Here is a 26702-nt window from a genome sequence, read left to right as displayed (position 1 = left end):
CTGAAAGCAGGTTTCTGGCCTTTGTTTACCTTCTATATTTGAAACAATGTTTCGATCCTGCTGGCTGAAGCCCGGCGACTAATACAGGTTTCTGGGGTTTTGTTTAGCTTCTATATTTGTAACATAGTTGCTTAGAGTTGCAGCTCAGAGGCCTGCAGCGGCAGGCGGGGAACGTTGGAGTCCTCTGTCACTGAAGCAAGCAAGCCTCATGTTCGCTATAAGCTGCCTGGCTGCCAGCCGCCATCTTGGCTGGCAATTAATTTGCATATCGCCCCTTATTAGCCAATGGGAAGGGTAGCGGTTGTTCGCTAATTACCATGTTTCTCTTTTATTAGATAGGATAGCTACACCAATAAAAGACAAACATGCAAATTGACTGCACCTTTGCTACACTTTAAGCCACGCTCACCAGCCAATCAGAGCGACTATATGCAAATTCACCCAACCAAGATGGTGGCTGGCAGCCATGGAGCTGGAGCAAGCAGGAGGCTTGGTTGCCCCAGCGATGGAGGAAGCCAAGCTTCCCGCCCACCCTTGCCAGCTCTGAGCTCCACTCAAGGCTACAAAGTTTCAATTATAGAAGGTAAATAAATACCAGATTTTTTTTTAAAAAAAGGAGAGACTGGGAGCTTCTATCGCTAGGGGGCTTGGCCAGCCTGAAAAAGGCCCTCAGCCCCTCACCCAGACTGGCCAGGCACCCCAGTGAGGACCTCCACCCTGAAGGGAGTGTGACCAGCTGCAAACAGCCATCAGCCCCTCACCCAGGCTGGCCAGGCACCCCAGTGGGGACTCCCACCCTGAAGGGGGTGTGACCAGCCTGCAAACACCCATCAGCCCCTCACCCAGGCTGGCCAGGGACCCCAGTGGGACCCCCACCCTGATCTGGGACAACCTTCAGGGCAAACCAGCCGTCCCCCACCCGTGCACCAGGCTTCTATCCTATATAATAAAAGGGTAATATGCAAATTGACCCTAACAGCAGAACGAATGGGAATGACTAGTCACTATGACACACATTGACCACCAGGGGGCAGATGCTCAATGCAGGAGCTGTCCCCTGGTGGTCAGTGCGCTCATACAGGGGGAGCTCTGCTCAGCCACAAGCCAAGCTGATGGCTGCCAGTACAGCGGTGGTGGCAGGAGCCTCTCCCTCCTCCTCAGCAGCACTAAGGATGTCTGACTGCAGCTTAGGTCTGCTCCCTGCTGGTAAGTGGACATCCCCCGAGGGCTGCCAGGCTGCCAGAGGGATGTCTGACTGCCAGTTTGGGCCCAATCCCCCAGGGAGCAGGCCTAAGCCAGCAGGTGGACATTCTCCCAGGGGTCCCAGGCTTCAAGAGGGCATAGCCTGGGCTGAGTGACCCCCGAGTGCACAAATTTTTGTGCACCGGGCCTGTAGTATACATATATAAACATATAAATGTAAATGATTTTATAATAACATTTATACCTATAGAATTTTGACTGATCTCAAAAATAACTACATTAAATGTTTACAAACCTCTTCTCCTTGACTTATCTGCTCCTTTGTTCTTTCTTTTGTTTCCATTATGTATGAATAATCTTCTTTCATTTGTTCTAGTTGGGTTGCTTTCATGAAAAACTATCAACAACAATGAAAACACAATTAAGAAAATTTCCATGGAACTCTAAAAATAAAAAATTGGGTCTTCAAAACTTTTAGACCAATTATGTAAACAAGACATGAAAAACATACGTAAGCACACATAGACACAAAAGAACATGTCTCATTTCAGACCCAAAATTTACTTAATCTACTATGTTCGTATCTACATGTTTATCTGCAAAAGTTCTTAAAACTCCATGAAAGAAAACACTTTTACTGTGATAGTAATACCATTTTGAAAGCTTATTTTTATTGATTCCCATTCTTTAAGCAAAAATGGAAACAGAGAAAACATCTGTATGTTTGATCTTAGTACACTGCAAATTTTTAGAAAAGGAAATACTTAAACCCATCCAAAAGTTACACTGTAAATTTTAGTAGCTTTTTGAGATTTAAACAATTTAAGGTATAAAAATTATTATTCAGACAAAGCTAAGAAACATGAGTTCTTATGTTTGGAATTTCAACCTGAAATTCATAGACACAGACAACAGTATGATGCTCACCAGGGGGAAGAGGGTGGCAGCTAGTAAAGAGTAAAGGGGAGGCAAACATATGATGCTAGAAGATGATTTAACTTTGGGTGGGTGTTGGGCACACAATGAAATATACATATCATGTATCATAGAAATATAAACTTGAAACCTATATGGTACTACTAACCAATATTACCCCAATGAATTTAATAAAAACTTTAAAAAAAGTTATATATGTGTGGCTAATCTTTCTTTTGTATTTTCTTAAAGATAATTTTAGAAAATAATAGCTCATTCTCCCTCAGAAAGCCAAAATGTGAACCAAGAATTTACCAAAAGATTAACATTTTTGGTAGTGTTAATTTATTATCTTACTTAACAATTTCCTAAATTAGTCCCTATAATAATTACTTTAAATAGGTGGCTTATTAAAAAACCCTCAATATTTACTGTGGAAACAAGAATTATGTTCAGAATATATGCTTAAACTATGAATGTGTTCTTTTATTAAGTTCATTTACGTGGTGTTCCTTACTTTGTACTTGTCTCCCTCATTTTTAGACTGTAAAAACTGCTTGCTCATCTCTTGTGTTAAAACAGAAACTGGATTATCCACCTGAAAAAAGCAAACAAGCAAACAAACAAAAGGTTATTTTTGAATACGTCAATTTAATGCCTTAAAGATAAATAAACTGAATATATACAATACAACTGACCTATGGTGCAATCAAGCAGGCTAAGTATTAGCCAATGGTTAGAGCATTAGGGTAAATATATAAAGAAAAATGTTATAATAGAGAGAAAATGTTTCAATATTTCATGAGACTAAAATATATACTATAGTCAAAATTAAATATTCTGCTATTACATGAGGGCACAGCTATAAGAATTCTCTGAAGAAGTGTTTTTATTGGAAAGTTTTCATTTCCTTTATCTCTTTTATAGAATATCACTCCTAGCTACTCTTAACCACTGGACAAGAGTTGGGAAAGCCCGAGCATGGGATTCAGCTGCCTTGAGACCTAGTTTGGGCTCCATTTCTACCCTCCTATGTAGCCTTGGGCAACTTTAAATACAAAAAGTCCAACACAGTTTCTTTTTAATCAGAATTATGATAAGTATCATTTCTGTTTCTTATAGCAGTTTTTCAGAGTTCCCACTTGTTATATCTTCATGAAGACATTATAAAAAAAATGGAAATGCTGGAGTCATTTCTATCTTTTGGAGTGGGGAGGCATTTTAAATAAGCCATTGCTTGGATTCAACCACCTTTGGCTAACAAGTTAAAGTACAGTTAAGGTAATAGTAAAGTATACTAACAGTTCAAATTATAGTTGAAAAACTTAAAAACATATTACTTGTTTCAAAAAGATTTATACTTTATATATCTGGTATTAGTAACAAAGCAATTGGTATGTTAGAAAATAATCCTGTTCCTAAGTGATAGAATATGTAGGGCCAGTATAAATGAGGAAAGTTTTAAACTCCTTCATTTTACCATTTGTAAAATTCCAACTTAGCAATTACCTGTATGTTAAAATGATCAAGAATTGCAATCAGCTCTTCTTTCCTAGTAGAAACCACGGTGCCTAGTTTCAGGAAAGACAAAATAACCAGACTGTTTCTAGGGCAATAATACAGAAAAAACTGAGCAGTTAATCAGGTACCCACAGAGGGAGAGGCACAGATGCAGTGACTGTGCTTCTCTTCTTCCTGGAGCTCAACATTTTCTGTTCCTTCTCATCTCTGGCTCCCATAATTCTTAACACTCACTTCCTTTTTATGTCCTTTCCCACCTTTTGCTAACCATCTCTTTCCACATGTGATAGAAACTATGGGGGTGAAAGAAGGTTTGCAGATGAGAACAAAATGGCATAGCCTATTTCAAACAAATCCAAATTCTGCCAATCTTGGTTTTGTTGTAGAATGTCTGGTGGTACAACTATGTGCAATATTTGTATGCATATATACACGTATGAATACATACATGCAACCAAGGAACCATCTTACAAGAGATTTCAAGAGCTTAGTGCCCTTCCAATAAATACCAGCACAATCACTTAACTCTTTTAAACTAGATATTTACTAATATTTTATATGAAATGAAAAGAACTTCATAACAAACCTGTTTCACTTTTTAGTTTATAAGATCGACTTCCATCCATGCTGATGTGTTGCTGCACCACTATAGAGTTTCCATACACATTTCCTCTATAGGCATCATCTCCTCTGTTCCTTAATGTTATTGAGATGTCTGCTGAGCTAAAGCAATAAGGTTAAATACATGAAGATACAGTGCAATTACAGTACTAGGTCACTAAATTTTCAAAACTTCCAAGTAATTTGGCTAATTCATTTGAAAAGTTACTGTACACCAGATATCACATCTAACAAAAAAAATTAAAATTGAGACTAAGGGAAGCTTTATTAAAAAAGAACTGACTATTCTATCTAATATACAAACAAGTTGTTAAATAATAAGAGCACACATGCTTCAGAAACAATGAGAGACACTCATTTCCCCACACTTTTTGTTGTCAGGAGAAAGGGGAGTGTATACAGGCAATTAGGTGAGGAGGATGGGGGAGGTGGCATAGAGGAAAAGAGCAGCAAAGGCACTACCTGCCTAGAGGCAAAGGCCAGAGAAAACCAGAGACAGGAGACACTTGGTTTCGAGGTCTCTCATTTCTGGTCTCTCATGAGACCCAATTCTACTTCCTCTTGGAAGCTTGCAAGATATATAAAACCCTGCATCTTTACAATAAATCTCCTTTTCAAAAGCTCCCCTGAATGGGTTGGTGTATGTATTTTCTTTTATTCAGCGATACCTAATGAAGACAGATATGCTCCTGCCAAATTGTAATTACCAGGATTGTTACAAGCACTCTGAGTTGATTCTAATGAAGACTCAAGGCTGAAAATCAATAAATAAAGGATGATCGGAAAGGGCAGCTGAACTACAATATGGTGCAAAAATATGTTTCATTAACTAATATGATTACTTCATATTAAGTGAATGTATCTCATGAAAACATTGATTGATTGATTTTTTACAGAGAGGAAGGGAGGATAGAAAGTCAGAAACATAGATGAGAGAGAAACACCAATCAGCTGCCTCCTGTACGCCTCCCTACCGGGGATTGAGGCCGCACCCGCAACCAAGGAACATACCTTTGACCGGAATCAAACCTGAGACCCCCTCGCCCATGGGCAGATGCTCTATCCACTGAGCCAAACCAGTCAGGGCCTCATGAAAACATTTTACAATAAAGTGATTGTACATGCTGTCTGAATAACCAAAATCTCTCAATTAGCAAACATCTACTTTATTATTTTTATTTCTAGCTTACAGCTTGTATTTCAAAGCTACTTTTAGTATTGTGAGAACTTTGGGGGCACTGACATCCTGTTGCTATATGAATTTAATATAAGAAAGCCAAGTTATTAAGAAAATTCAGACTTAAGAAAAAAGCCTCCTGGTACTTCAAAACACCTGTGAAAGGGGAGAAAGACAACCGAGCTGGGCCCTAACTGCTTCCTCCCAACCACACTGACGTGGCTGAAGCTGAATTTGGGTCAAGGGCCACAGTGTCTGTAAATACGGGAGATGCATATGTGAAGAGAGACAACTATCAATGAGATATGACAACACAAACTAGCAGTGCCAGGTAAGCATGTGGCTTCTTTCTCAGCTCCGGATGAAACAACCTCACAAAGGTAACTGGCAGCACACACCAATGGGATTGAGGACCAAGGAAAAAACCATGTAAAAATACAACCTATCTGTCCCTTCTCTGGGTAGCCAGCTCTTCCGCAGTAAGTTCTGTAACCTTGCGTTTTAGTCCTTCCATCCCCCACTCCCAATGCCACAGCTGATGGCAAAACAAGACAGGTACGAAGATCCCAACACCACCAGGCTGGATCCGGAAGGCTGAGGGAGGAAACGGTGAACTGTCATGTTTAAGAGAAACCTGACCAGCCAGAATCATGAGAGCTGAGCTCACTGTGAGAGGTTCCCAAGGGCAGAGATGTATCAGAGGATAGTGGAATCACTGTCCCTGTATAACTGAAAAAAGAGCTGGTGGATGGATGGGCTGAACCCCAGGTAAAAGGTCTTAAGGCACAGTTCTCTGATTTCTCCTAACGATGCTGGGCAAGCATCTCTAAGACAGCTCACAGCCCGGGTGTCAAAAATGAAGGGTATAATGTTTGACATGGAGGAAGGAGAGTCCTGAGGCCACCTCACACCTGTGCCCGACAAGGCCATTCCCCAGACACACTGGGATAGCCACATAGACTTTAGGCACAGAACAGACTACAAATAGAACTGGAAAGCTCAATGAGCTGATTCCGTAAAAACGTGATGACAGAATCAGACACTATAAATTAAGGGGAATTTTACAGACACCAAATGTTTTAAATGAGGAAAGGGATGACAGGAATAGTAATGGGTCTGGAAAAGCTGTTTATAGCTACTTTTTCAGACAAGGTCAGTAAAAAGGAGACCGAGCCCACATTAAAGCTTTTAGCTGTTATTAACTCTGTTTAAAATATACTGATGTTCCTATCCACAGACAGCTGTGTCCTCAAAAGCTGGTGATTGTGTAAGCTAGCCCTTTTCTTCCTTTCTTCCTTTTAATGGTTTTCCAAGGGCAAGTCTCAGAACAAGTTTCTGCTTTGGTTCAGGTACCTCCAAAATGGGGGGTAAAATTAATTAATTAATTAATTGAGTCATAAATCATTTAGTGATACCAAAAAAAGTAGTTTCTTCCTGAAGCTTCCATTTGAAAGATCAATGCATTATCTGGCTAGGTGGATGAGGTGATTATTTGGACAACTAAGAAATGTATAGTTATATAATGAATTAAAACTGAGTCCAGACTATTAACTAAAAAGTGTTAAGATAACTAATTTTTTATTTCAGACATAATTTTGTTTGGGGACTATGGGAAAGAAGAGCTTGCTGGGCTAAGGCCCAAATAAGATAAGTAGAGACAAAAAAATATGCTGGAAAATTCTTACCAACTAGTTCTTTTCCAAGGCCACACAGCATGGGAAATCATTTACTGTGTATCTTTCCCCTGCTTCTCCTGAGTCAGCTTGGAACCCTGGCTCAGGGTTGATTCCTAAGGTTTCTGAGAGATACATCAGAAACTGTAATCCTGATTCACATCCCTCCCCATTCTATTTTTTAGTAATAAAATGGGGGAAGTTAAATGGATATGACACTGAGCAGAGGAGTCTGTTATACGAGAAAAAGGCTTCACTATTAATTATCCAAGTTCCTGATGTTTTGGGCGTCGGGCGTGTGAGAGGAACGAGTACTGGAAGCAGCCCCACTCTGGGAGCTATGACAGTCTGGGGCATCTAGTTGTCAGGAGAAACAAGGTCCCTACTGAGCCATCTGAGGCACTATTTTTTTTAAATTTTTTTATTGATTAAGTTATTACATATGTGTCCTTATCCCCACGTTACCCCCATCTGAGGCACTATTAAAAAAAGGACATCATCCTGAAGAGAGCTCCTAACAGGCAAAAGGCCATGAGTCTATGATGACGTAAACTAGGCAATTACTATAAAGTTATGTGAAGGCAAGCTGCAACAAAAAAATATAAACTTGAAGCCAAAGTGAGTAGTTATAAGACCATTCATCAAGGGTCAAGATGGACCACAAATAGATTCGTGATTGTGGCCCTCAAATCAAACTCATTGGTGAATCACCTGAATAAAGGATATAAAAATTAGAGACAGAGAGCAGAATACTCTTTGGAATTCTTAAAGCGCTGGAGGCAGAAATTTTGTGCAGGGACACCTTGGCTGGTCATAGACTCTGCCTTCATCTGTGTCATACCAACGTGGACTTGCCAAAGCTGGGTTTGGAACAAGAGTCAAAGGTCAGTGTTTATAAATATTGCTTTAAACACAAGCACATAGATTTACCACTGCTCATTCTTCCAGAAAGGTAACAGAAACAGGCACATGGCAATAATTTGCACAAGCTGTCTGTCTGTAGGTGGATAACAGGCAACAGTGGGCCATGCTGGGAACAGGGGCAAGAGAAAGGAATGGAAAGCTGTGATTCCTGTGCTCCAGTTCTGAGAAGCCACTTCATTTCCTAAAACGCCTACATGAACTGTGAATCTAAAGTAGCTGCTAGTACGAAAAAACTGAAAAATGCATGTAAAAAGCAAACACTTACTTCTGTCCATCTTTCACAAAACCTTTTAAAGAAGATCCTCTATTAGTAGCGATTGCTTTTCCACCAAGACCAACTATGAGAGCTGTGAGTACTGCACTCTTCCCACCTAAAGAAACGGGAGTTGAAGAAATCACATTCATTAGCGAGCGAGAAAAGGAAGGGCTGACACCTACAATTTGATGTGAAAATTTCAGAATAAAAATGTGAATTAGCCTAATCCTGAAAGTATTACACTTCAATTATAATTTTCTTCCAGTGCCACAGCAGCTAATGTTAAAAAAAAAGTTGTATATATAATGAAATATTTAGCTAATGCTATTAGAAAAAATCAATACATTTCAGGAAGTAAATTTTTGCCACTGATAAGGAAATGGGAAAAAATGGTTGCTGCATTTTCAACCTAAAAATCCCATTGTACTTTGGACCACAGCCTATTCACTGAACTCCCTAACTATACATACATACATACATACATACATATGTACATATTTAACTCATCTAATTTTTATGACATTCTAATTAAAATTTACTTTTTCCATAAATTCTTAGAAGCCAGAAACTATTTTTAACAACCCTTAAAGTTCCATTGAGATAGGAATGTTGTCTATTTTATTCAATGCAGGGTCTCCAATATCTGCCCATAACAGCACTCCCATGAATGAATTTTTTGAAAAATTTATCAATCATATCAATAAATATTTGGACAATTATTGCTCCTAATTTGAATATCATTCATCAGTTAGCACTTTAAAAATGTATTTCTTTTTAACCTGCATAAAATATCACAAGCTGAAATTCCAAAACCTACAATAATTATCCAGAATATGATAACCATTTTATGACTGCCTCGATCAACCAATTCAATCAACTCTTACTGGCCCATTATCTTCCACAATACAGTCCAAATTAACCAAAATATAACATTGGTTGTCCAGCTGGCGTGGCTCAGTGATTGAGCATCGACTTATGAACCAGGAGGTCATGGTTCGATTCCCGGTTAGGGCACATGCCTGGGTTGTGGGCTTGATCCCCAATATTGAATGAAGAGGAGGCAGCCAATCAATGATTCTCTCTCATCATTGATGCTTCTTTCTCTCCCTCTCCCTTCCTTTCTGAAATCAATAAAAATATATTAAAAACAAACAAAAAAACAACACAATATACCACTGGTTAACCCATTTAGTTCCTGGGATGCCTTTCAAGTCCCTATTCTAACTCTCTTCTTTTCTTTCACTTCTAAATTTACTGCCTCCACTACTTGCGTTATTTCTTCCTAAGTTTTATTAATAAAATCAGTCTCAAGAGTTAAAAATAAGAGGACCTAATGGCCCAACCCACTAGTCTTTCTTCACTTACTGCCCTATGTGACCTCCATGTGGCACTGACCCCTCTGTCCATTCTCTCCTTCTGAAAACACTTCCCTCTTGGCTGAATGCAGAGCAGGGAAAACAAAGAACTAAACAGGCTGTGGAACTACAGGTACCTAGTTTCATGTCATAGCAGTATTACCATTGTAGACTTTGGCAAGCCTCCTTTCCTTGTGTACCGGCTCCGTCAAGCTGCCAACACCTCATGCCTGGCGGGTCTATCACAAAAGTTAAATCGCTGTTCTTTCTAACTCCTGTATCTTCCCCTTCTCATCGATTCTCCACAGCGTGGCCGTTCGTTTCACAAATCTTGCTCAGGTCATCACTGACTCACAAGCTTTAATTAGTTCTCCGCTGACTTCTGAATAAAACCCCCACTTCTTTACCATGGCATCCAAGATCTTTAGCAGTATCACCTACAGCATGACTCTCCAGTGTCAGCTTTTGCCCCCTCCCTACCACATACGATATGATAAAGCCATATAAGGTTGTTGCCTCTCTCCACACGCATCTACTTCTACCCCCACAAACCTTAACCTTAGCTGATGAGCAATCTTTGCCTGGAATATCTCAGCTTCTTCCCCAATGAGACAAAGTACCAGCACAAATACCAGCTCTCACAACACTTTCATTTGTCACAAGAGTGAGAAGTTCTTTCCTTCACCTTTGGATGCCCATGGCCCTTTATTCATGCTCTGTTACAACATTTAATAGAAGTAGATACAGGGCTGCCCCAATTACAATAAGGTCAGCTTGTCCACTCTTCTATGGTGTGAATTCCAAGGTAAATAGATTCAAAAGAATAAATATGAAACGTTTATCTCTGTTGCATAAATCATGAACCCAGAGTTAACATTATTTCTTAACGTGTAGAATGGCAGCAAACACTGAAACTATTCATGACCACTGTTACAGACCTAAAGCTCAGATTTATCAGCACTAACAGTCACCTATTTCGAAAAGATAATGCATTCTAATGTCAACGCAGTGCTCAGAGTGCACAAAGGAAAGCGAAAGCACTTACTTCCATTGTTGCCAACGACAAAGTTAACATTAGAACCAAATTTGAAGGGTCCAAGCATTGAATGACACATGAAGTTTTTTAGCTGAATACTCTCAATTATTCCAACTTCTGCTGCAGTCTATTAAAAAACAATGGAAGAAGACAATCAATTGGTCCAATTCACTCATTATAACTATCCAAACGTCTACAGCAGGAGAAAGATCAGCAGTGTCACCCATGAAAAAAGTTACAGAAAGTGAATAATGTTAACTTCAAACAATGAGTGAAATGAAATGAAATGGGAGCCTTATATGAGTAACTACTCATTCTAAATTCCTTAAAAAATCTAATAAGTAAATCACAAGGTTTCTTAATATAAATAATACTAATATTTGAGTCAGATAATTTTCTGTTAGAGGAGGGCTGTCTTGCATTGTAGAAAACTATTTCCCAGAGTAGCTGTAGCCCTTTATATTCCCCTTTTCAGTCTTACCAGAGGTTTGTCAATTTTATTGCTCTTTCCAAAGAATCAACTCTTTGTATCATTGTTTTTCTCTACTAATTTTTTCTAATTAAACAAAAACTTCATAATTAGTTGGGTTATTTTACCTCAGTTTTTTAAAGGTCATATTGCTTTTCCTGATATTGAATTATCAAGAATATGTCATATGAACCAGACATGAGAAACATGCCAATAAAAAACCCACAGTTTTGTACTTACCAAAGTAGAGGTACCATTAGTGAAGGTATCTGTACATTCATCTTCATCACCATCTTTATCAGAATCCTCCACCTCTTCTTGTCTTGGTCTTTTGGCATTTTCAGGAGAGCAGAAATCCTCTTCCTTTCTTTTGGCCATCAGGTCTGAACAAATTTTAACATATTATTGTAACAATGAAATAAATCAAGTATAGTATTCATATGATTATTCCACATACATTAAATTAAACAAAATTAAACCAGACAAGGCTTACATTTTAAGTACCATGCTCATTCATTTTGACTTTAAAAAGGTAACAATGTCATCTGCATGGAGAAAGGGGTCTGTGAGCAGAAGAATGCAGGTGTCACCAGAGGCTAGAAAGGCAAGGAAACGGATTCTTCCCTCGAGCCCCCAGAAAGGAACACAGACCCACTGCCGCCCTGACTTTAGCCCAGCGAGACAGGTCAGACTTTTCACCTATCAAAGTATAAGATAATACATTTGTTTGTGTGCTTCTGAATCATCTGCATATGAAATACCAGTTGATTTTACTTCCATTGTTTATGGCCACCATTTTACTGATATGGACCTACCTAAATAGTTTGACTCCTAAATTCACAAAAGGTAAAAGATTTTGTGCAACCGTGGTTTCTAGTTTCCCAGATGTTTTAGAGATGGCATAATGCCTTCTGAGATTATTCCAGAGCAATCATCCAACTTTTACAAGTTATAGAGTAACAGTCAATCAGATAAAACTTTTAATTTTAAATTATTTTCCCAAGGAAGTATATTTTGAAGCAGTGTTGCCTAGCACTAGTAATTCCCCTTAACCGTTCCCTAAAGAAAGTGCATGCTGATTGACTATTTTTTACCAACAGGCTATAAAATTTATACCTGGAAAATGAATATATTTAAAATTACACAAGATTTTCTAAACATATGAAAACTGCACTTCAAGTCACAGCTGATAGTCTGTGACTAAAATTAAATGTTATGACTACTCTGATTGCTGCTTTCAGTTTTCTCTTTAAAATACATTTAAGGTCTCAAAAGATATAGTACCTAATAAATGTTTGCTGAATAAAGAGAAAAATCCTTGGCACAGGTAATCAAAAGTTTCTAAGATACAAGAAAAGAATATGAGAAAAGTTTTAATCTCAATCAATTTCAGTCTCTCAAGTACTACATACACCATAGCAACCCTGTTTATGCCCGGTGCCTGGGCGGCAGTACATTATTTCCTCTTTTATGAATTTGGACTGAAAGGCTCTAGTCAGTCCTCCCTAGAAGAGATGACATGAACACAGGTCAAGAAAGCCAGTCCTGCCGAAACCGGTTTGGCTCAGTGGATAGAGCGTCGGCCTGCGGACTGAAGGGTCCAGGGTTCGATTCCGGTCAAGGGCATGTACCTGGGTTGCGGGCACATCCCCGGTGGGGGATGTGCAGGAGGCGGCTGATCGATGTTTCTCTCTCATCGATGTTTCTGACTCTCTATCTCTCTCCCTTCCTCTCTGTAAAAAATCAATAAAAATATATTTAAAAAAAAAAAAAAAAAAAAAAAAAAAAGAAAGCCAGTCCTAAGTGCATGTGTGTGCTGGGAAAGGGGGAGCTAGTGCAGCCGTGTTACAGAGCATGAAGTAGCTGTGCAGAAACAGGACAGGGACTCTACAGCAGCGGTTCTCAACCTGTGGGTCGCAACCCCTTTGGGGGTCGAACGACCCTTTCACAGGGGTCGCCTAAGACCATCGGAAAACACATATATAATTACATATTGTTTTGTGATTCATCACTATGCTTTAATTATGTTCAATTTGTAACAATGAAAATACATCCTGTATCTCAGATATTCACATTACAATTCATAACAGTAGCAAAATTACAGTTATGAAGTAGCAACGAAAATAATTTTATGGTTGGGTGTCACCACATGAGGAACTGTATTAAAGGGTCGCGGCATTAGGAAGGTTGAGAGCCACTGCTCTAGAGGAAGGATGTGTTAGAGAAAAGGAGGGCGAGGGAAAGACACTCATGCAGTGATGCCTTCTTTTAAAAAAAACAAACACTGCTTTCCAAACTTATACCGACAGAACCAATTTCAGAAGTATCAAATGCCTGTACTTATTTTGGAGGAACTATTCTGGAGAACAATAGTTGCCAAGTCTGTTATTATGACAATTCATTAAGTGAAATGAGTAGTTCTCCCATCTTCTTAATGCTCTCAAATCACCTCTATAACATGACATTAAATGTGCTTGGAAAGTGAAAAAGAACTAGACGTAAAGCTAACTAGATAGTGGAGACTGTTTTAAGTTAACTTTTTATGAAATCATCTCAATTTCTATCTTGTATATTGGGTTTTACAGGTTCACTATATCTTCCTGAATTGGAAAATAAAAATTTTCCATAATTTTTATTTTCCAAAATATTGATAATTTAAAGCCCAAATATACTACACAAAATCACCTTATAGTTTATAAATCTTCAAGTATAGTCATAACTCCTTTCATGCAAATTCTATTTCATTAAATTTTAAACATTTCTCCCCAAAATTAGTTCTTTGCCCCACCAAAACTAGTTTTTCTTCAATGGGAATATTTTAATATTTATTCATATATTTTATACAATCAAATATAAGGGATATGCAGGGGGACTAGATCTCCCACAGCGCAAGTTTAAAAAAGGACATAGAGACTTCCGCTTCCATGAAGATGGAATAGGTTTATTTTTCCCGATTCCTCCTACTTAGTAAAACTAAAAACCTTGAAAATTACATATAAAAGAAACATAAGACTCTGAAAGAGAAGGAGGCAGATTGGCTAGGGACCTCAGCACCCAAGGAATGACACCCTGGTAATGTCCCTGAGTTTTTGCTTTGCTTCAAATTTCTCAGATTTGGAGAAGACAGCAACTGCGGAAACACCAACAGGTGTAAGTGCAGGGGAGGTGGAAAACAGGGTGGAGCTAAGGAAAGCTGTCCTCTCTAGCCAAAGGACAGGAAAAGGGCCCAAGACAGAGAACTTTCAGGCAAGAATTGCTCTACTCCAGCCAAATACCATTGAAAAAACTGTGCCCCACGCCCCCACGCCCCCACGCCCCCACGCCAGCGAAGGCCAAGTGGGTAGCCTGGTCTTCCACTCTGGTGAGGCTAAAAGGAGTCATCTCAACATCCCAACTGGGCTGGTGTTAGAGGCTATGCAGGCCAAGGAGAGAACCATGACAATGACTTCAGTGGGGATCACCTAGAGAGCTGAGACAGTTACCCCCACAGACAGCAATAGGGTGCCACTTACTCCCACTCCCCCTTGCATGGTGTCAGAGGAGGCCTTTTACTACTGCCGGAGAGGGGACCATGCAGGGAGCTGAAACTTCCATTCTGGCACAGCTGTCACTGTGGCTAAGGAAAGAGCTCTGGTAAGTTCTAGATCAGAGTCTCTATGTCCATGGTCCAATACCGTAGGGCAGCAGTTCTCAAAGGTTATGGTCTCTCAAAAGATACTACAGTACTCAAAGAGCTTCTGTTTATATCTATTAATATTTACCATATTAGAAATTAAAAGTGTAAAACTTTTAAACAACACCAAGTACACATTCTATCAGTCGTGAGAACAATGACATCATCACATGTCTTACAACCTCTGGAAAGCTCCACTGTACATTCAAAAGTGAATGAAAGTGAAAAGGGGAAATAACATCTTACCATTATTACAAAACAGTTTTTACCTTGTAGACCCTGTGAAAGTCTCACAGATGCTTGCTTGGACCACACTTTGCAAACTGCTGCTGTAGGAGATACTGTATGCAAATCCATGACTCAGTGCCATTATTTACAAGGCATAGCCAGCAAAGAAGAAAGTTAGAACAGCAGGAAAGCTGACCACACAATGACTTGCAGACTTGATACTCAAAGTGTAGCCCAAGGACCAGCAAGCAGCCTCTATATCTCCTTGGAATGTGTTAGACTGCCAGCATCTCAGGCCACGCCCTAACCCAAATGAATCTGAATCTTCATTTTAGGAAGACCTCAGATGATTCATAAGCATATTAAAGTTTGAGAAGAACTATTGTAAACAACATTAAAGGACTTGGACTTTATCCTATCCTGAAGGCAATGACGAATCTTATGTATCACTCAAACGGTATATTAGTTAACATCCAAAGGACATTTAACCTCAACAAATGTCTTTAGAAACATTACCATTACAGTCACAATTACATAGTACTCAAAAATCTTTATTTTACATATAATTTAATGTTTATTTTGAATCTCTTACACAACTCAAAACTTGAAAATCAAATATATTCCTCAAATTATTTAATAACAAGAACCAATGTACACATATTTAAATATATTTTTATTGATTTCAAAGAGGGAGGGAGAGGGAGAGATAGAAACATCAATGATGAGAGAAAAATTGATCAGCTGCCTCCTGCATGCCCCACACTGGGGATCGAACTCACAACTTGGGCATGTGCCCTAACTGAGAATCAAACCATGATCTCCTGGTTCATAGGTCAACACTCAACCACTGAGCCAAGCCCGCTGGGCTCAATGTATATTAGTTTCAACTTGTTGCTAATTTAAATTCCCTAGAATACCACCAAGCCATTTTCCCCTCCCCAACACTTTCTTCTCTCCCACCCATCCTCTATTCATTTCTCAATTACTGAGCAATAATTAATTCATTTATTACAGAAGGGCAAAAAAGAAACATTACTGTTTGGTTTGCACAACATTAAATGCCCTTTTAGACAGTTTTTATTAATGCTTAATAACATGATCTTAGCAGGCACTCAGAGAGCAGCTGATTGATTTTAGAATTTTACCATTCATAGAAAACGGCAGTGTTCAAATAAAATTGGGGGGAGGAAAATGAACAAAGGTAAGTGTGATAAGCTTCTTACAATGAATGTGAGATTCTACACTACACAGAAGATAATGCGCTACATGAAGACGATGTTTTTTATTTGCTGTGCTTAGTCTGGGATTTGCAGTTTGCTACTAGGTTGCCATGGTAACTTGCACCTAACAGACATGAAGGATCCTACCTTTTATAATAGGAACCACTTTGTGATTTAATGATAATGGATTTTTAAAATCGCGGTAGATACAGGTTAAAACAGAAAAACTGTTTCCAATAGGTTAAAGAGACATATATACAGAAGATTCCCCTCCCCCAAATATACTTTTAAATATTCTGGAATGCACAAAAAGGGGAGAAAAAAGCTCCTCTGGGATTATCAAGACATCTACAAATCTCTTCATAGTTTTAATATTTGTTTATTGACAATAAAAATATTAGAATTAAAGAACATATCATTTCTCTCTCATAGGAACCAACCTCTATCAGAGCAGAAACAGTAACAAATATGCGCTTTTAATAAAAAATAAGTTCAAGATCAATAACCACAGGTTCATTACAGCAGTATGTGCATAGGAAATGTGATAGACATCAAATGCATTTTACAAATATATTTTTTAATGTTGACAGCATTAGAGATCTCCCATTTCCTCCCCCTTTACCTACTCCCTCCCAGCCCCTGCCTCCCCGGCCTCTTCTCATCGCCCCAGCCCCACATCAGGTACGTCAGTCTGTTCCATGCCTCCATGCTTTGGGTCTTATTTTGTTGTCAATTCATGAAAGTATGTGCGTAGGAAATTTGATAGACATCAAATGCATTTTAACAGGATTATAAATTTCTAGATTTTAGATTTTATTGTGAGCACCTAATAATTCATACTTCCCATTTAACTAAGCTGGAACTAACAGCAGTGGGAGCAGACATAACAGAATTGGAATTCTCAAAAAACAAATCATGGTTATAAAAAGGCAAATTGCTACTACTTCTGAATCTGCTGTGGACTGTTTACTTTATGCCCAATTCTACTCCTCCCACCACCATGGATACATTCATTCTGCATTAAACAACCTGATTTTTAATGCATTCAATTAATTAAGCACACTGCTTGCAATATATCATGAAATCATATGAGATACAATAGATAATAATATAAATATTTAAATTAAAAAATCCAATTAAGTCCACGCATTAAACAATCCCAGATAAGCGAAACTGGAAAGTACTAGGCACAGAATTTCAGTTAATAAATTTGAACAGTCAGATTTATGTTTTAAAAACATCCCTGTGGCCTAAATGTAGAGGACAGATGAAACAGAGAGGCTGAAAATATGGGCAAGGGAACAGTCTCTAAAGAATGAGGGGCACTGAACAGAAAAAACAATAGCAACACCAGGAGATGATGGGGGAAGAGATGAAACCAAGAGATTTAAAAGATTGGGTCACTTGGGGGCATAGTAATATTTGTTGAATAACCACTTGCTAGACTATGTGCTTAGCTGTTGAGATAAACATTCTATGTATTTCCCTTAACACGTTAAGCACCCAGCCTGTTTTGTCTTCCGGATGGAAAGTATAGTGTCAGTCACCGGTGACTGACAGGGCGCTTAACATGTTAATCCTCAACATCCATATAAACTGTCCTTATTTATAAAAGAGGGTACTGAGAATCAAGAGGACAGTTGCCCAGGTTTATGTAGCCCAGATCGAAACCCAGGTTTGTGAAAACCTAAATTCAAACCTCTTTAATGCCCAAGTTCCTCCAGGCATGAACTGAATTTAACATTTTAATTGTTTATGGCCTGTAAACTGGCTAGTAATCTGTTCATCTTCTTGTCCATCCTTTGTTAATGTATAAAACTACATAAGAGATTCTATTGCGATGTGTCCCTCCAATGTTACTATGCTTTATAAAATTTTACTTTGCGTTTAATTTTCAGAAACAATCTACACATTTAATGCTAAAATGCCATTATAAGTAGATGAAGCAGGTTTGGCAAGGAGGGAGGATATAGAATACATTTATTTTGTTGAAAACACTGAGTTTGAAGTGCTCCTGGGACACGGAGATGGCGAGGCCAACAGGCAGTAAAACGTACCCTGCTGTAGAGGTGGACTGGGGAGCGGAGCTAAGGAAGCCACAGAAATTATTTTGAATTTGGTCACCAGCAAAAGCATGTTGAGTGAGGAAAGATGTATTTCATTAATTAGTGAAGCAAAAATGCTAACGTTAATATAAGTGACTGTACTTGACTCTCAGTCATCTGGACTTCTGAGTAGATAGAACAGTAGCATTTAAATATGCCTTAAATGTAATGCATACTATTATGGTAATTTGCACTGTGCATTAATTCCTGAAAAGTAAGCCAAGTACAACTTTGATTAATTTTCCTAACTGAAATCTAAACGTGATAGTTAGGATTTGGGCAGGTTTTACATAAAATTCTACATCTAAGCACTCGGTAAAATAAACCTTTGAGTAAAACCTGTTTTTCCGATGTAACAACCCTAATATGTCAACTGTACTTACTTTTTGTCAGGTTCAATAAGTGCCTTACACAAATTATCGATAAACGTAGAGCTATAACGGTAACTATCTCACTCACTCTTCCCACCCCAATATATTTAAGAATCCCGTGAGTAGGGTATTACGTTAATTTATGCAACTACAGAAAAGGAAATGAGGCTTGAGGAGGTGGTACCCACTTGGCCCAGGGTCATACACCACCGGTTCTGCCTTAGACAAAAACATGCTTTTTAAACAACAGTCGAGGGATCTCAACATGTTCTTGTAGCTACACCCATTCAGGAAAAAGAAATTCTGAATGCACATTCCAAAATGAATTAAGTACTCTGCATACTTCACGCACCAACATAATGAGAGAAAGTAAACGTCGGGAGGCCTGGATGCTCCCACCCCAGCTCCACACTCGGGAACTACCTGCAGGCCAGCGCAGGGGCTGCCGAGTGCTTTAAAGGACTACACAGCAGCCTTCTCAAAGCCAGGGAATTTGGACTTTTTTCTTTCTTTCTTTTGAATATACATTCCAGAATAGCTTGTCCTCAAAACACTCGCTTTCCATCTCCTATTCGTGAAAGATAACTTGTCTTCCCACATCACCGCCTTTTCTAGGAATGATCACAAGCCCTGTGGGTCCTGCTCCCACCCCTTTCTCCACCCCGGAGTCCCGCGTTCCGCAGTTCCCAGCTGGGATTCTTCTCCAGCTCCTTTCCGCAAGAAAACAGGGGAAAGGATCGCTCTCATAAAAGATCCACACATCACAATTCAATTTTTTCTAGAAAATGCCGTTCGCATGTTCACGGAGCTGGGTTTCACCACCAATGCAACTGAAGTGGTAGTTGTATCTATCTCTTAAACAAACATTCTTAAGTTGCTTCTGGCGAGGTTACCATCAGATTGCTGATAAGCGCCCAAATCCCGAGTGTAACCTCACCCTTTAACCCCGAGGCCCCTCCACTGCTTCGCAAAGCCAACCGGCCCTTAGGGGACGGGCAGGGGGTCCCGCCGCCCGCGCCGGCAGCTGCCCGGAGGGGCCCAGCGCAGACGGGCAAGTTTCCCGCGGCAGCGGCGACCGGTGCCGCCTGCAGAGAGGGCGCGAAACACCCGCCGGCCGGCCCGCCCAGGCCCACGGGGACCATGCTGGACAGGGGGCAGCTCCGGGGACCCGGGCGCCACCAGACGGTTGGGGGAGGCAAGCGACGGGGGCAGCGACAGGGACACGATCCGGAGCCAAGGAGAGCGAAGGCGCGCACCCTCACCCTACCTCCAACAAGTCCAAGTCTCCCCAAGGAACCCGATGGCGGGACTGTCGCGCCGGAACGGGGCGCTCCAGGCCACTCGTTGGGACGTCTCGGCCGCGGCTGGTAGCCGTTGGCCCGCCGGGAACCGCGCGCCTGCGGCACGAGAAGGCAGGAGCCCGGCCGCCCCGGCGCCCACCCCGGGACGGTCCGCGCCTGCGCCCCGCCCCCCCGCCCGCGGGGACTCCGCCCGCGCGTGCGCGGTCTGGCGTTTTCGCGCCACTGTTGTCTACAGGAGGGGCCGGAAGTGCCCCTGGGCGGACGGTGAAGCTGGGAACAGCTGGGGCTGCACAGCGGCCGGACGCGGGGTGGTGCACAGGGGGGTGTTGATTTGCCTCAGTGAAAGGGAAGATTGCTCGGAGGCCCAGCAACAGCTCCACGCATGCGTACCACGGCGCGGCTGGGAGCTAGCGGTCGGGTCGGGACCGGGGGCTGCCACTTCCCGGAAGGGGCGGGACCTTGCGTGCGGAGGCGCCGGATTTGAAGTGCTCCCGGGAGGTTTCCGCGTCTGGGTGCTACGACCTATACGCAGGGCTTTGCGTGGGAAAGGCAAGAGGACGTTTTTCATTTTCTTTTTACTTTAATCTTTTTTGGGGAGGAGATTAAATTCAGAAACTTGGAAGCAGCTAGTTAGGATTCAGGCCAAACTGGTAAATGACGGAGGGGCGCCTTCCCAAGCCAAGGAGAAAGGGTTGTCTGGGTAAGTCCCACGGGCCGTGGAGAGGCGGCCCCAGGGGCCCGGCACTTCCCGTCGGTCCTTTGGCGTGTGGGTTGGGGAGGAGCTCTGTGTTCGCGCCCTTCTAACGCGCCGTCGGTGGCTCCCGTTTGCGCACCGTGGGAGTGCAGCCCGCCACCCGGGACGGTAGCGCCCCTCCGCCCCCGAGCTGACCCGCGGGCCAGAACTCGGTGTCCCCGCCACTCCGGGCTCTCCCTTCTCTGCCAAGGCCAATGCGTCCTGAATGTCCTTGCCCTGGGCACCCTTCGGGCCCCCGCCCACGCCTGTTCAAGGCCCTCCGGGCGAGTCTACCGATCCCCGCAGGTATACTTGGGTGTTCCCCTTTTCCAGTTGTCAACGTGGTGTTTGGAAAATAATTTGCATTATAGCAATTGCCTTAAGGCATGATGGTTAACTTACAGCCATTCTTCCCCCCTCCCCACCCCGCCCTACCCCACCCCACCCCCACCCGCATCTCAATAAAAATCGGGACCAGTAAAAGTTAAGGCCTTGACTTGGCTTTCTGCACCCGACCTTAACCTACTTCTGATGTTTGCGAAACTCTTCACGTGGCCTGCGGATCTAGACAAGTAAATCTTTCCATCTTCCTTTCTAGATGGGAACAAAGTGGCATGTACCGCTACCCCAGTCCACCCCAAATAAATTGATGTCAAACGTCTGGTAGTGAAATTCCTTGCATCTAAGTCACCTTTTTACTTCTAAAGATAATCAGATATATATATATATTATATTCCTATTATGGTCCTTGCCTTGATACAATAAGTATGACATAGTCTGAAGAGTCAAAAATGCTGTAACATCTAGGCTAAGTGGTCCTGTTGGGAAACAAGGGGAAACTGGGAGGTGTCTGCTTGGATGTCACTTCCTTTAGGAAGCCTTCCTGGAGTTGGGGAGGTACCCCTTCTTTATATGCTCCTGTAGTTCACTCTCCTTATCTCTGTACCTGTACTTGTCACATTGTTGTAATTCTTTTTATCTCTAGTCTCACTCTACTAAGTTCCTCAAATTCAAGGCTTAATCTTTTATTATTGCGTCTCCAACACTTAGAACTTCGATAAATAGTAGGCATTTAATGTTAATTGATAGCAAAGTTAAGCCCAGTTTATATTATATTATGCTTTAAAGTTAAAACTAAATTCATATGAAAATAAAACTGACGAAATAATAAACATTAGTGACGTTATGTGGGAAATCCCATACAGTACCATTTTGTACTGAAGTAAACTTTACATCGTTTACTAGTCCATTATAGTCATCTACATGGGAATAAGGTAATTTAAAGTATTTCCCACATTATTGTTAAAATAAGTTTTCTAATGTTTTTGCTTAAAACTGAAGTAAAATTGCAAAACTGAATAAAATGTATTTTTGCATGAACCAGATCACTGACCTTTTTTTATGTTTTTTTAAAATTTGATTCATTAGTGGAATTAGCAAGGTTCTGTGCTTTTCTCACCTCATTCAGTTTTATAATCAACCAATAAAAACTTATTAGCTTTTAAGGAAGTTTTAGGGGCATAAATTGATTTATGGGCACCATATGGTTACATCAAAGGATTTGTTTTTGTCTTAACCTAAAGTGAATTTTAAGCACTTTCTTTAAACTAGAAATTCATGTTCTTTCGTCCAAGTAATATCTGAAATAAAGTGATTGGATTTTCTTTTCTTTTTTTTTGGTACCAAGCTACTAAAATTGGTCATGAGATTCAAAGGATGTCAGAATCTTGTAATTCATTTTGTTAATATCCTTCATTTTGGAGATCAGTTAAATGTCTTCCCAAGGGTATACAGCTAGTCAGTGTTACATCCAAAACCAAAATCCTAGGTTTCTTATCCCAAGTACAGTGCAGTTTTACTAAACTAAATAAACTGAAGCCACTAATCGGTTATAATTTATTTGTTAAGGGTTATTCTGACTGTTGACTCACATAAGTAATTATGTATTACTCTAATTTGTAAGAATTGTGAATATGTTAGATTTTTTTAATATGTAATATATATAGACTGCATGATCAGATGGACATCAATAAAATTATTACATTATAAAAGTAGAAACTAACCAAATCTCACACCACACAAATTTCAGATTTCACTACATTAAAAAAAAAAAAAAAGTAAGACAAAATTATACCTAGTTTTGGGTGAGTTTGATATGTATAATATTTTTAAATTTTAATGATGGGTTATTTTCAGGTAACCTCATCAGATTGATCATGACCTCATGCAAGAACCATTTGTTCTATCTTTGAGTGTAGTTGTACTGGATATCTTAAGAGCTGTTGCATTCTGTCCCTTTTTGGAACTTTATTTGCTTTTACATTCTTGCTACTTAATGTCACTTTGGAGGAAGGACTGGTACAAAGAAAGTAACAAGAAAGCAATAGATCATGGAAATACATATTTTGTATTAACTGCTATCTTAAAATATGTTCTGTTGTTATTTTTCATAAAATAGACATTTCACATAATTTTATCCTTTCAGAACTATTGAGATATTCTTTTAATATTCTGCGTTTATTAATGATTTTCACAAGGAACATAAATGCTTTTCAAAAGAAAATTAGAAGAAAAAAAAAGAAAATTAGACAACTAAGTTGCAGATCTACTGAAGATAATCCTAAAATAGTATTTTAAAAGAGTCTTCTAAATTTCATTTAAATTACATACTAAGTTACATTAAAGAGTGTTCTGAATTACATTTAGAACACTTACGTAATTTTACATAATTTTTTTTTTTTTTTTTTTACATTTTACAACTGGCTCTAAGGTAGCACCCACCATATTTAAAGAAGTAAATTAACTTGTGACAAAGGTTATGTCACCTTTAAGGAAAGTCACTATCCATTACCAAAGAGGTGATTTTAATATTTTAGGTTATTAAACAAAATCATTCTGGCATCATTAGGAGAATGATTACCTGGGGTGGAGAGTAGAACCAGGTTAGAAGCAGGGGCCCAGTTGGAAGACTATGACAGTCATATACAGGCAACGCTAGGGGAGTGTCATTAGAAATGGGGATTTGGTATAGATTTTGGAAATAGAGAACTTGCTGATCAAGGTGCTATTAGAGAGTGAAGTAAAGAATCAAAAATGCCTAGGTTTTTGGCCTAAACTCCTGCATATTTAGGGAAAGACTAAGGGTAGAACAGTTTGAGGAGAGGTGTTGGAATCATGAGTTAGATGCATATTATGTATCCATGTGAAGATAAAGTAGGGATTGAATGTTCTAGTCCAGAGGTGAGAGGAGTTAAGAGATGATGTGGGATACATTATATTAGAGGTGGGGAGTGAAGAAAAGTTCCTTCATTGTAGAATATTCAAGGGGGACTCAGCAATAATGTCTTTTTCAGTGTAGTCCAACTCTAAAAATATCGTTCCTCACTCTCCAGTTCCCATGTCTATCCCCATCCTTTAGGTATTGTTGCTTGGCATGGCTCTAATCCATTATTTCTGGTTAAAAGTTGTAGAGGCTATAAAAGGTCTTGCAGTAATTTAAGAAGATCTAATAGAAATTCATGAATGGCAAGTCACTAAAAAAAAAATATTTATTGAGGAATGTCATAGAAAGAGACTAGCTCCTATAAAAATGGCCCCTTGATTCGCATCATTTAGACTTTAGAGGGGGAAAATGAGCGGGGGGAGGGGGGGGTAGCAGCAATTCTTTCATGCTTATGAAAAATATAGAGCATTACTATATAGGAGTGTGCTTGGGGAGCACAAAAGATGTTCTCAGCTTTTTCAAATCCATTTTGGTAGATACATAGGAACTATAGGTTAAGATACCAGAGTGGTTTAAAAGGCTTTGAGGAAGATTTAAAAATACAGTGACCAGAAGGATTGGCAGTGAAAGACGTTTTTCCAGCACTGTCACTTAACTAAGGGAAAGTGAAGAAGAGAACACTTTAGTTCTGCAATAATAACTCAAATTTTACTTTCTGAAAACTAACAGATAATTCTGTTATAGACTTTTTTCTTTTTGCCTACATTATTTATACCAGTTGTGTTTAAGTAGCCATTGTTACAGCTTTGTAGTCTTTTGCTCACCTATATATATAAAAGCCTAAGCGATTGTTCAACCGTTTGACCAGTAGCTATGACGCACACTGACCACCAGGGGGCAGACACTCAACGCACAGGCATGGAAACATGGAACAGACTGATGAATCTGTTCCATGGGTTAAGGGGGAGGGTGGGAAGAGATTAACCAAAGCTCTTATATGCATACTGGAGGCCAAGTGCATGGATTCATTCAACGGTGGGGGTCCCTCTTCTTGGCCTGTGGGGATTGGGCTGAAACCAGCAGTCCGACATCCCCCAAGGGGTCCCAGATTGCAAGAGGGCACAGGCCAGGCCTAGTATTATAAAAGAACAACCAAAATAAATCTTAAGTAGACATGGCTGATACCTTTTCAATTACCTGTGCTAGTTCTATACCATAACCATGGATGTTCATTCTTTAAACCAGGTTTATTTCTGACAAAAGAAACTAAAGTAATATGAATAATTAAGTTTTACATGTAATTAATGTTACATTAAACATATTATTTGGGGTCTACTTAAAAGCACAGTTAAAGAGTATTCTTTTTCTTGCTTAAGGGATTCCAACCTGTGGAAATGTTAATACATTATAGAATCAGTTCTGGGCTTATTTTTTCCCAGGCATGGCTGCTCCAGTGAAATATAACATATGTGTAGTCATTTTGTGTAATCTACCATTAGAGTCATGATAGGAAGGATTGAACTTTAGGGTGGGAAGGGCCAGAAGAGATATGCATTGTCTGAGATCACATGATTCATTCCTAGGCATTCTGAAGGAAACCGAAAATGTAAATCTCTCCTTAAAAAGCTATAGTGAAGTCATATTTTTTTAATATATATATTTTATTGATTTTTCACAGAGAGGAAGGGAGAGAGATAGAGTTAGAAACATCAATGAGAGAGAAACATCGATCAGCTGCCTCCTGCACATCCCCCACCGGGGATGTGCCCGCAACCCAGGTACATGCCCTTCACCGGAATCGAACCCAGGACCTCTCAGTCCGCAGGCCGACGCTCTATCCACTGAGCCAAACCGGTTTCGGCGTGAAGTCATATTTGATGTTCAGGTACTAATAAATTTGCAGAACATTGCTTTTTAATTCAACCCATGAAATATATTCAGTTTGGTCATATAATATTTAGGCAAGAAGTAACCCATCTAAAGATTTCTAGTTTATTTTCCAACCCTTTATAGATAAGAACACATTTTTAAAATAGTTTTTTAATTTGAAAAGTAATGCATGCATATGGTTATCTATCTATATAAAAGCCTAAGCGACCGTTATGACCAGCCAACCAGCTGGTAACTGTGGCATGCACTGACCACCAGGGGGCAGATGCTCAACACAGGAGCTGCCCCCTGGTGGTCAGTGCACTCCCACAGCCAACCTCTAGTGGCCGGCCAACCTCCCATGGCCCCTTCCTACCACCCCTCCCAACCTGGCTGACCAATTGCTTGCCAGACCGAGGGACCCCACCCATGCACAAATTCGTGCACCGGGTCTCTAGTTTAATATAATAAAAAACACAAAGGAATATACTTTGAAGAGTAATTCTTATCACTCATCTCCAGTCATTCCTAATATGTAATCTCTTTTATACCTGTTTTCATTTGAAAACTTAGAGACTTTTTGCTCAATACATATATATATTCTTTTCTCCTATTAATTTTAGAGAGGGAGAGAGAAACATCGATTTGTTATTCCACTTATTTATGCATTCATTGGTTGATTCTTGTATGTGCCCTGACCAGGGATCGAACCCACAACCTTGACATATGGGAAGAAACCAACTGTTTTACCCGGCCAGGACCAGTATGTATAGATCTATACCATTTTTATTTGCTGCACCATCTATTCCATTGTTTGAATATATCAAAC

The 26702-nt window shown here is 40.0% G+C and overlaps 2 protein-coding genes across 8 annotated transcripts in view; one reads left to right on the top strand and one right to left on the bottom strand.

Moving 5' to 3' along the window:
• Positions 1-20212, bottom strand: part of SMC6 (structural maintenance of chromosomes 6) — a 56144-nt gene extending 35932 nt beyond the window's left edge. The window contains exons 1-8 of one of the 3 annotated variants that reach the window (XM_036335283.1): positions 20015-20212; positions 11391-11533; positions 10691-10808; positions 8300-8405; positions 4226-4362; positions 3628-3689; positions 2636-2716; positions 1499-1600 (exon numbers count right to left, since the gene is read on the bottom strand). In XM_036335283.1, the coding sequence (XP_036191176.1) occupies positions 1499-1600; positions 2636-2716; positions 3628-3689; positions 4226-4362; positions 8300-8405; positions 10691-10808; positions 11391-11528 (744 nt within the window). In that variant the 5' untranslated portion in view covers positions 11529-11533; positions 20015-20212. Of the gene's footprint in view, positions 1-1498; positions 1601-2635; positions 2717-3627; positions 3690-4225; positions 4363-8299; positions 8406-10690; positions 10809-11390; positions 11534-20014 lie in introns of those variants that run through there. The other 2 variants (XM_036335282.1, XM_036335284.1) reach the window with 2 other exon arrangements.
• Positions 20213-20517: 305 nt separating this feature from the next.
• GEN1 (GEN1 Holliday junction 5' flap endonuclease) overlaps positions 20518-26702 on the top strand; it is a 53793-nt gene continuing 47608 nt past the window's right edge. For 3 of the 5 annotated variants that reach the window (XR_004971931.1, XR_004971930.1, XR_004971932.1), the window contains exon 1: positions 20524-20748. The gene's annotated coding sequence lies outside the window, so the exon portion shown is untranslated. Of the gene's footprint in view, positions 20749-26702 lie in introns of all 5 variants that reach the window. The other 2 variants (XM_036335285.1, XM_036335286.1) reach the window with 2 other exon arrangements.

The sequence above is a fragment of the Myotis myotis genome, unplaced genomic scaffold, assembly GCF_014108235.1.
Source record: "Myotis myotis isolate mMyoMyo1 unplaced genomic scaffold, mMyoMyo1.p scaffold_m19_p_14, whole genome shotgun sequence".
Taxonomy (NCBI): Eukaryota; Metazoa; Chordata; class Mammalia; order Chiroptera; family Vespertilionidae; genus Myotis; species Myotis myotis.
The sequence above is the reverse complement of the archived record's forward strand: the minus strand, read 5'-3'. Positions and strand labels throughout refer to the sequence as shown.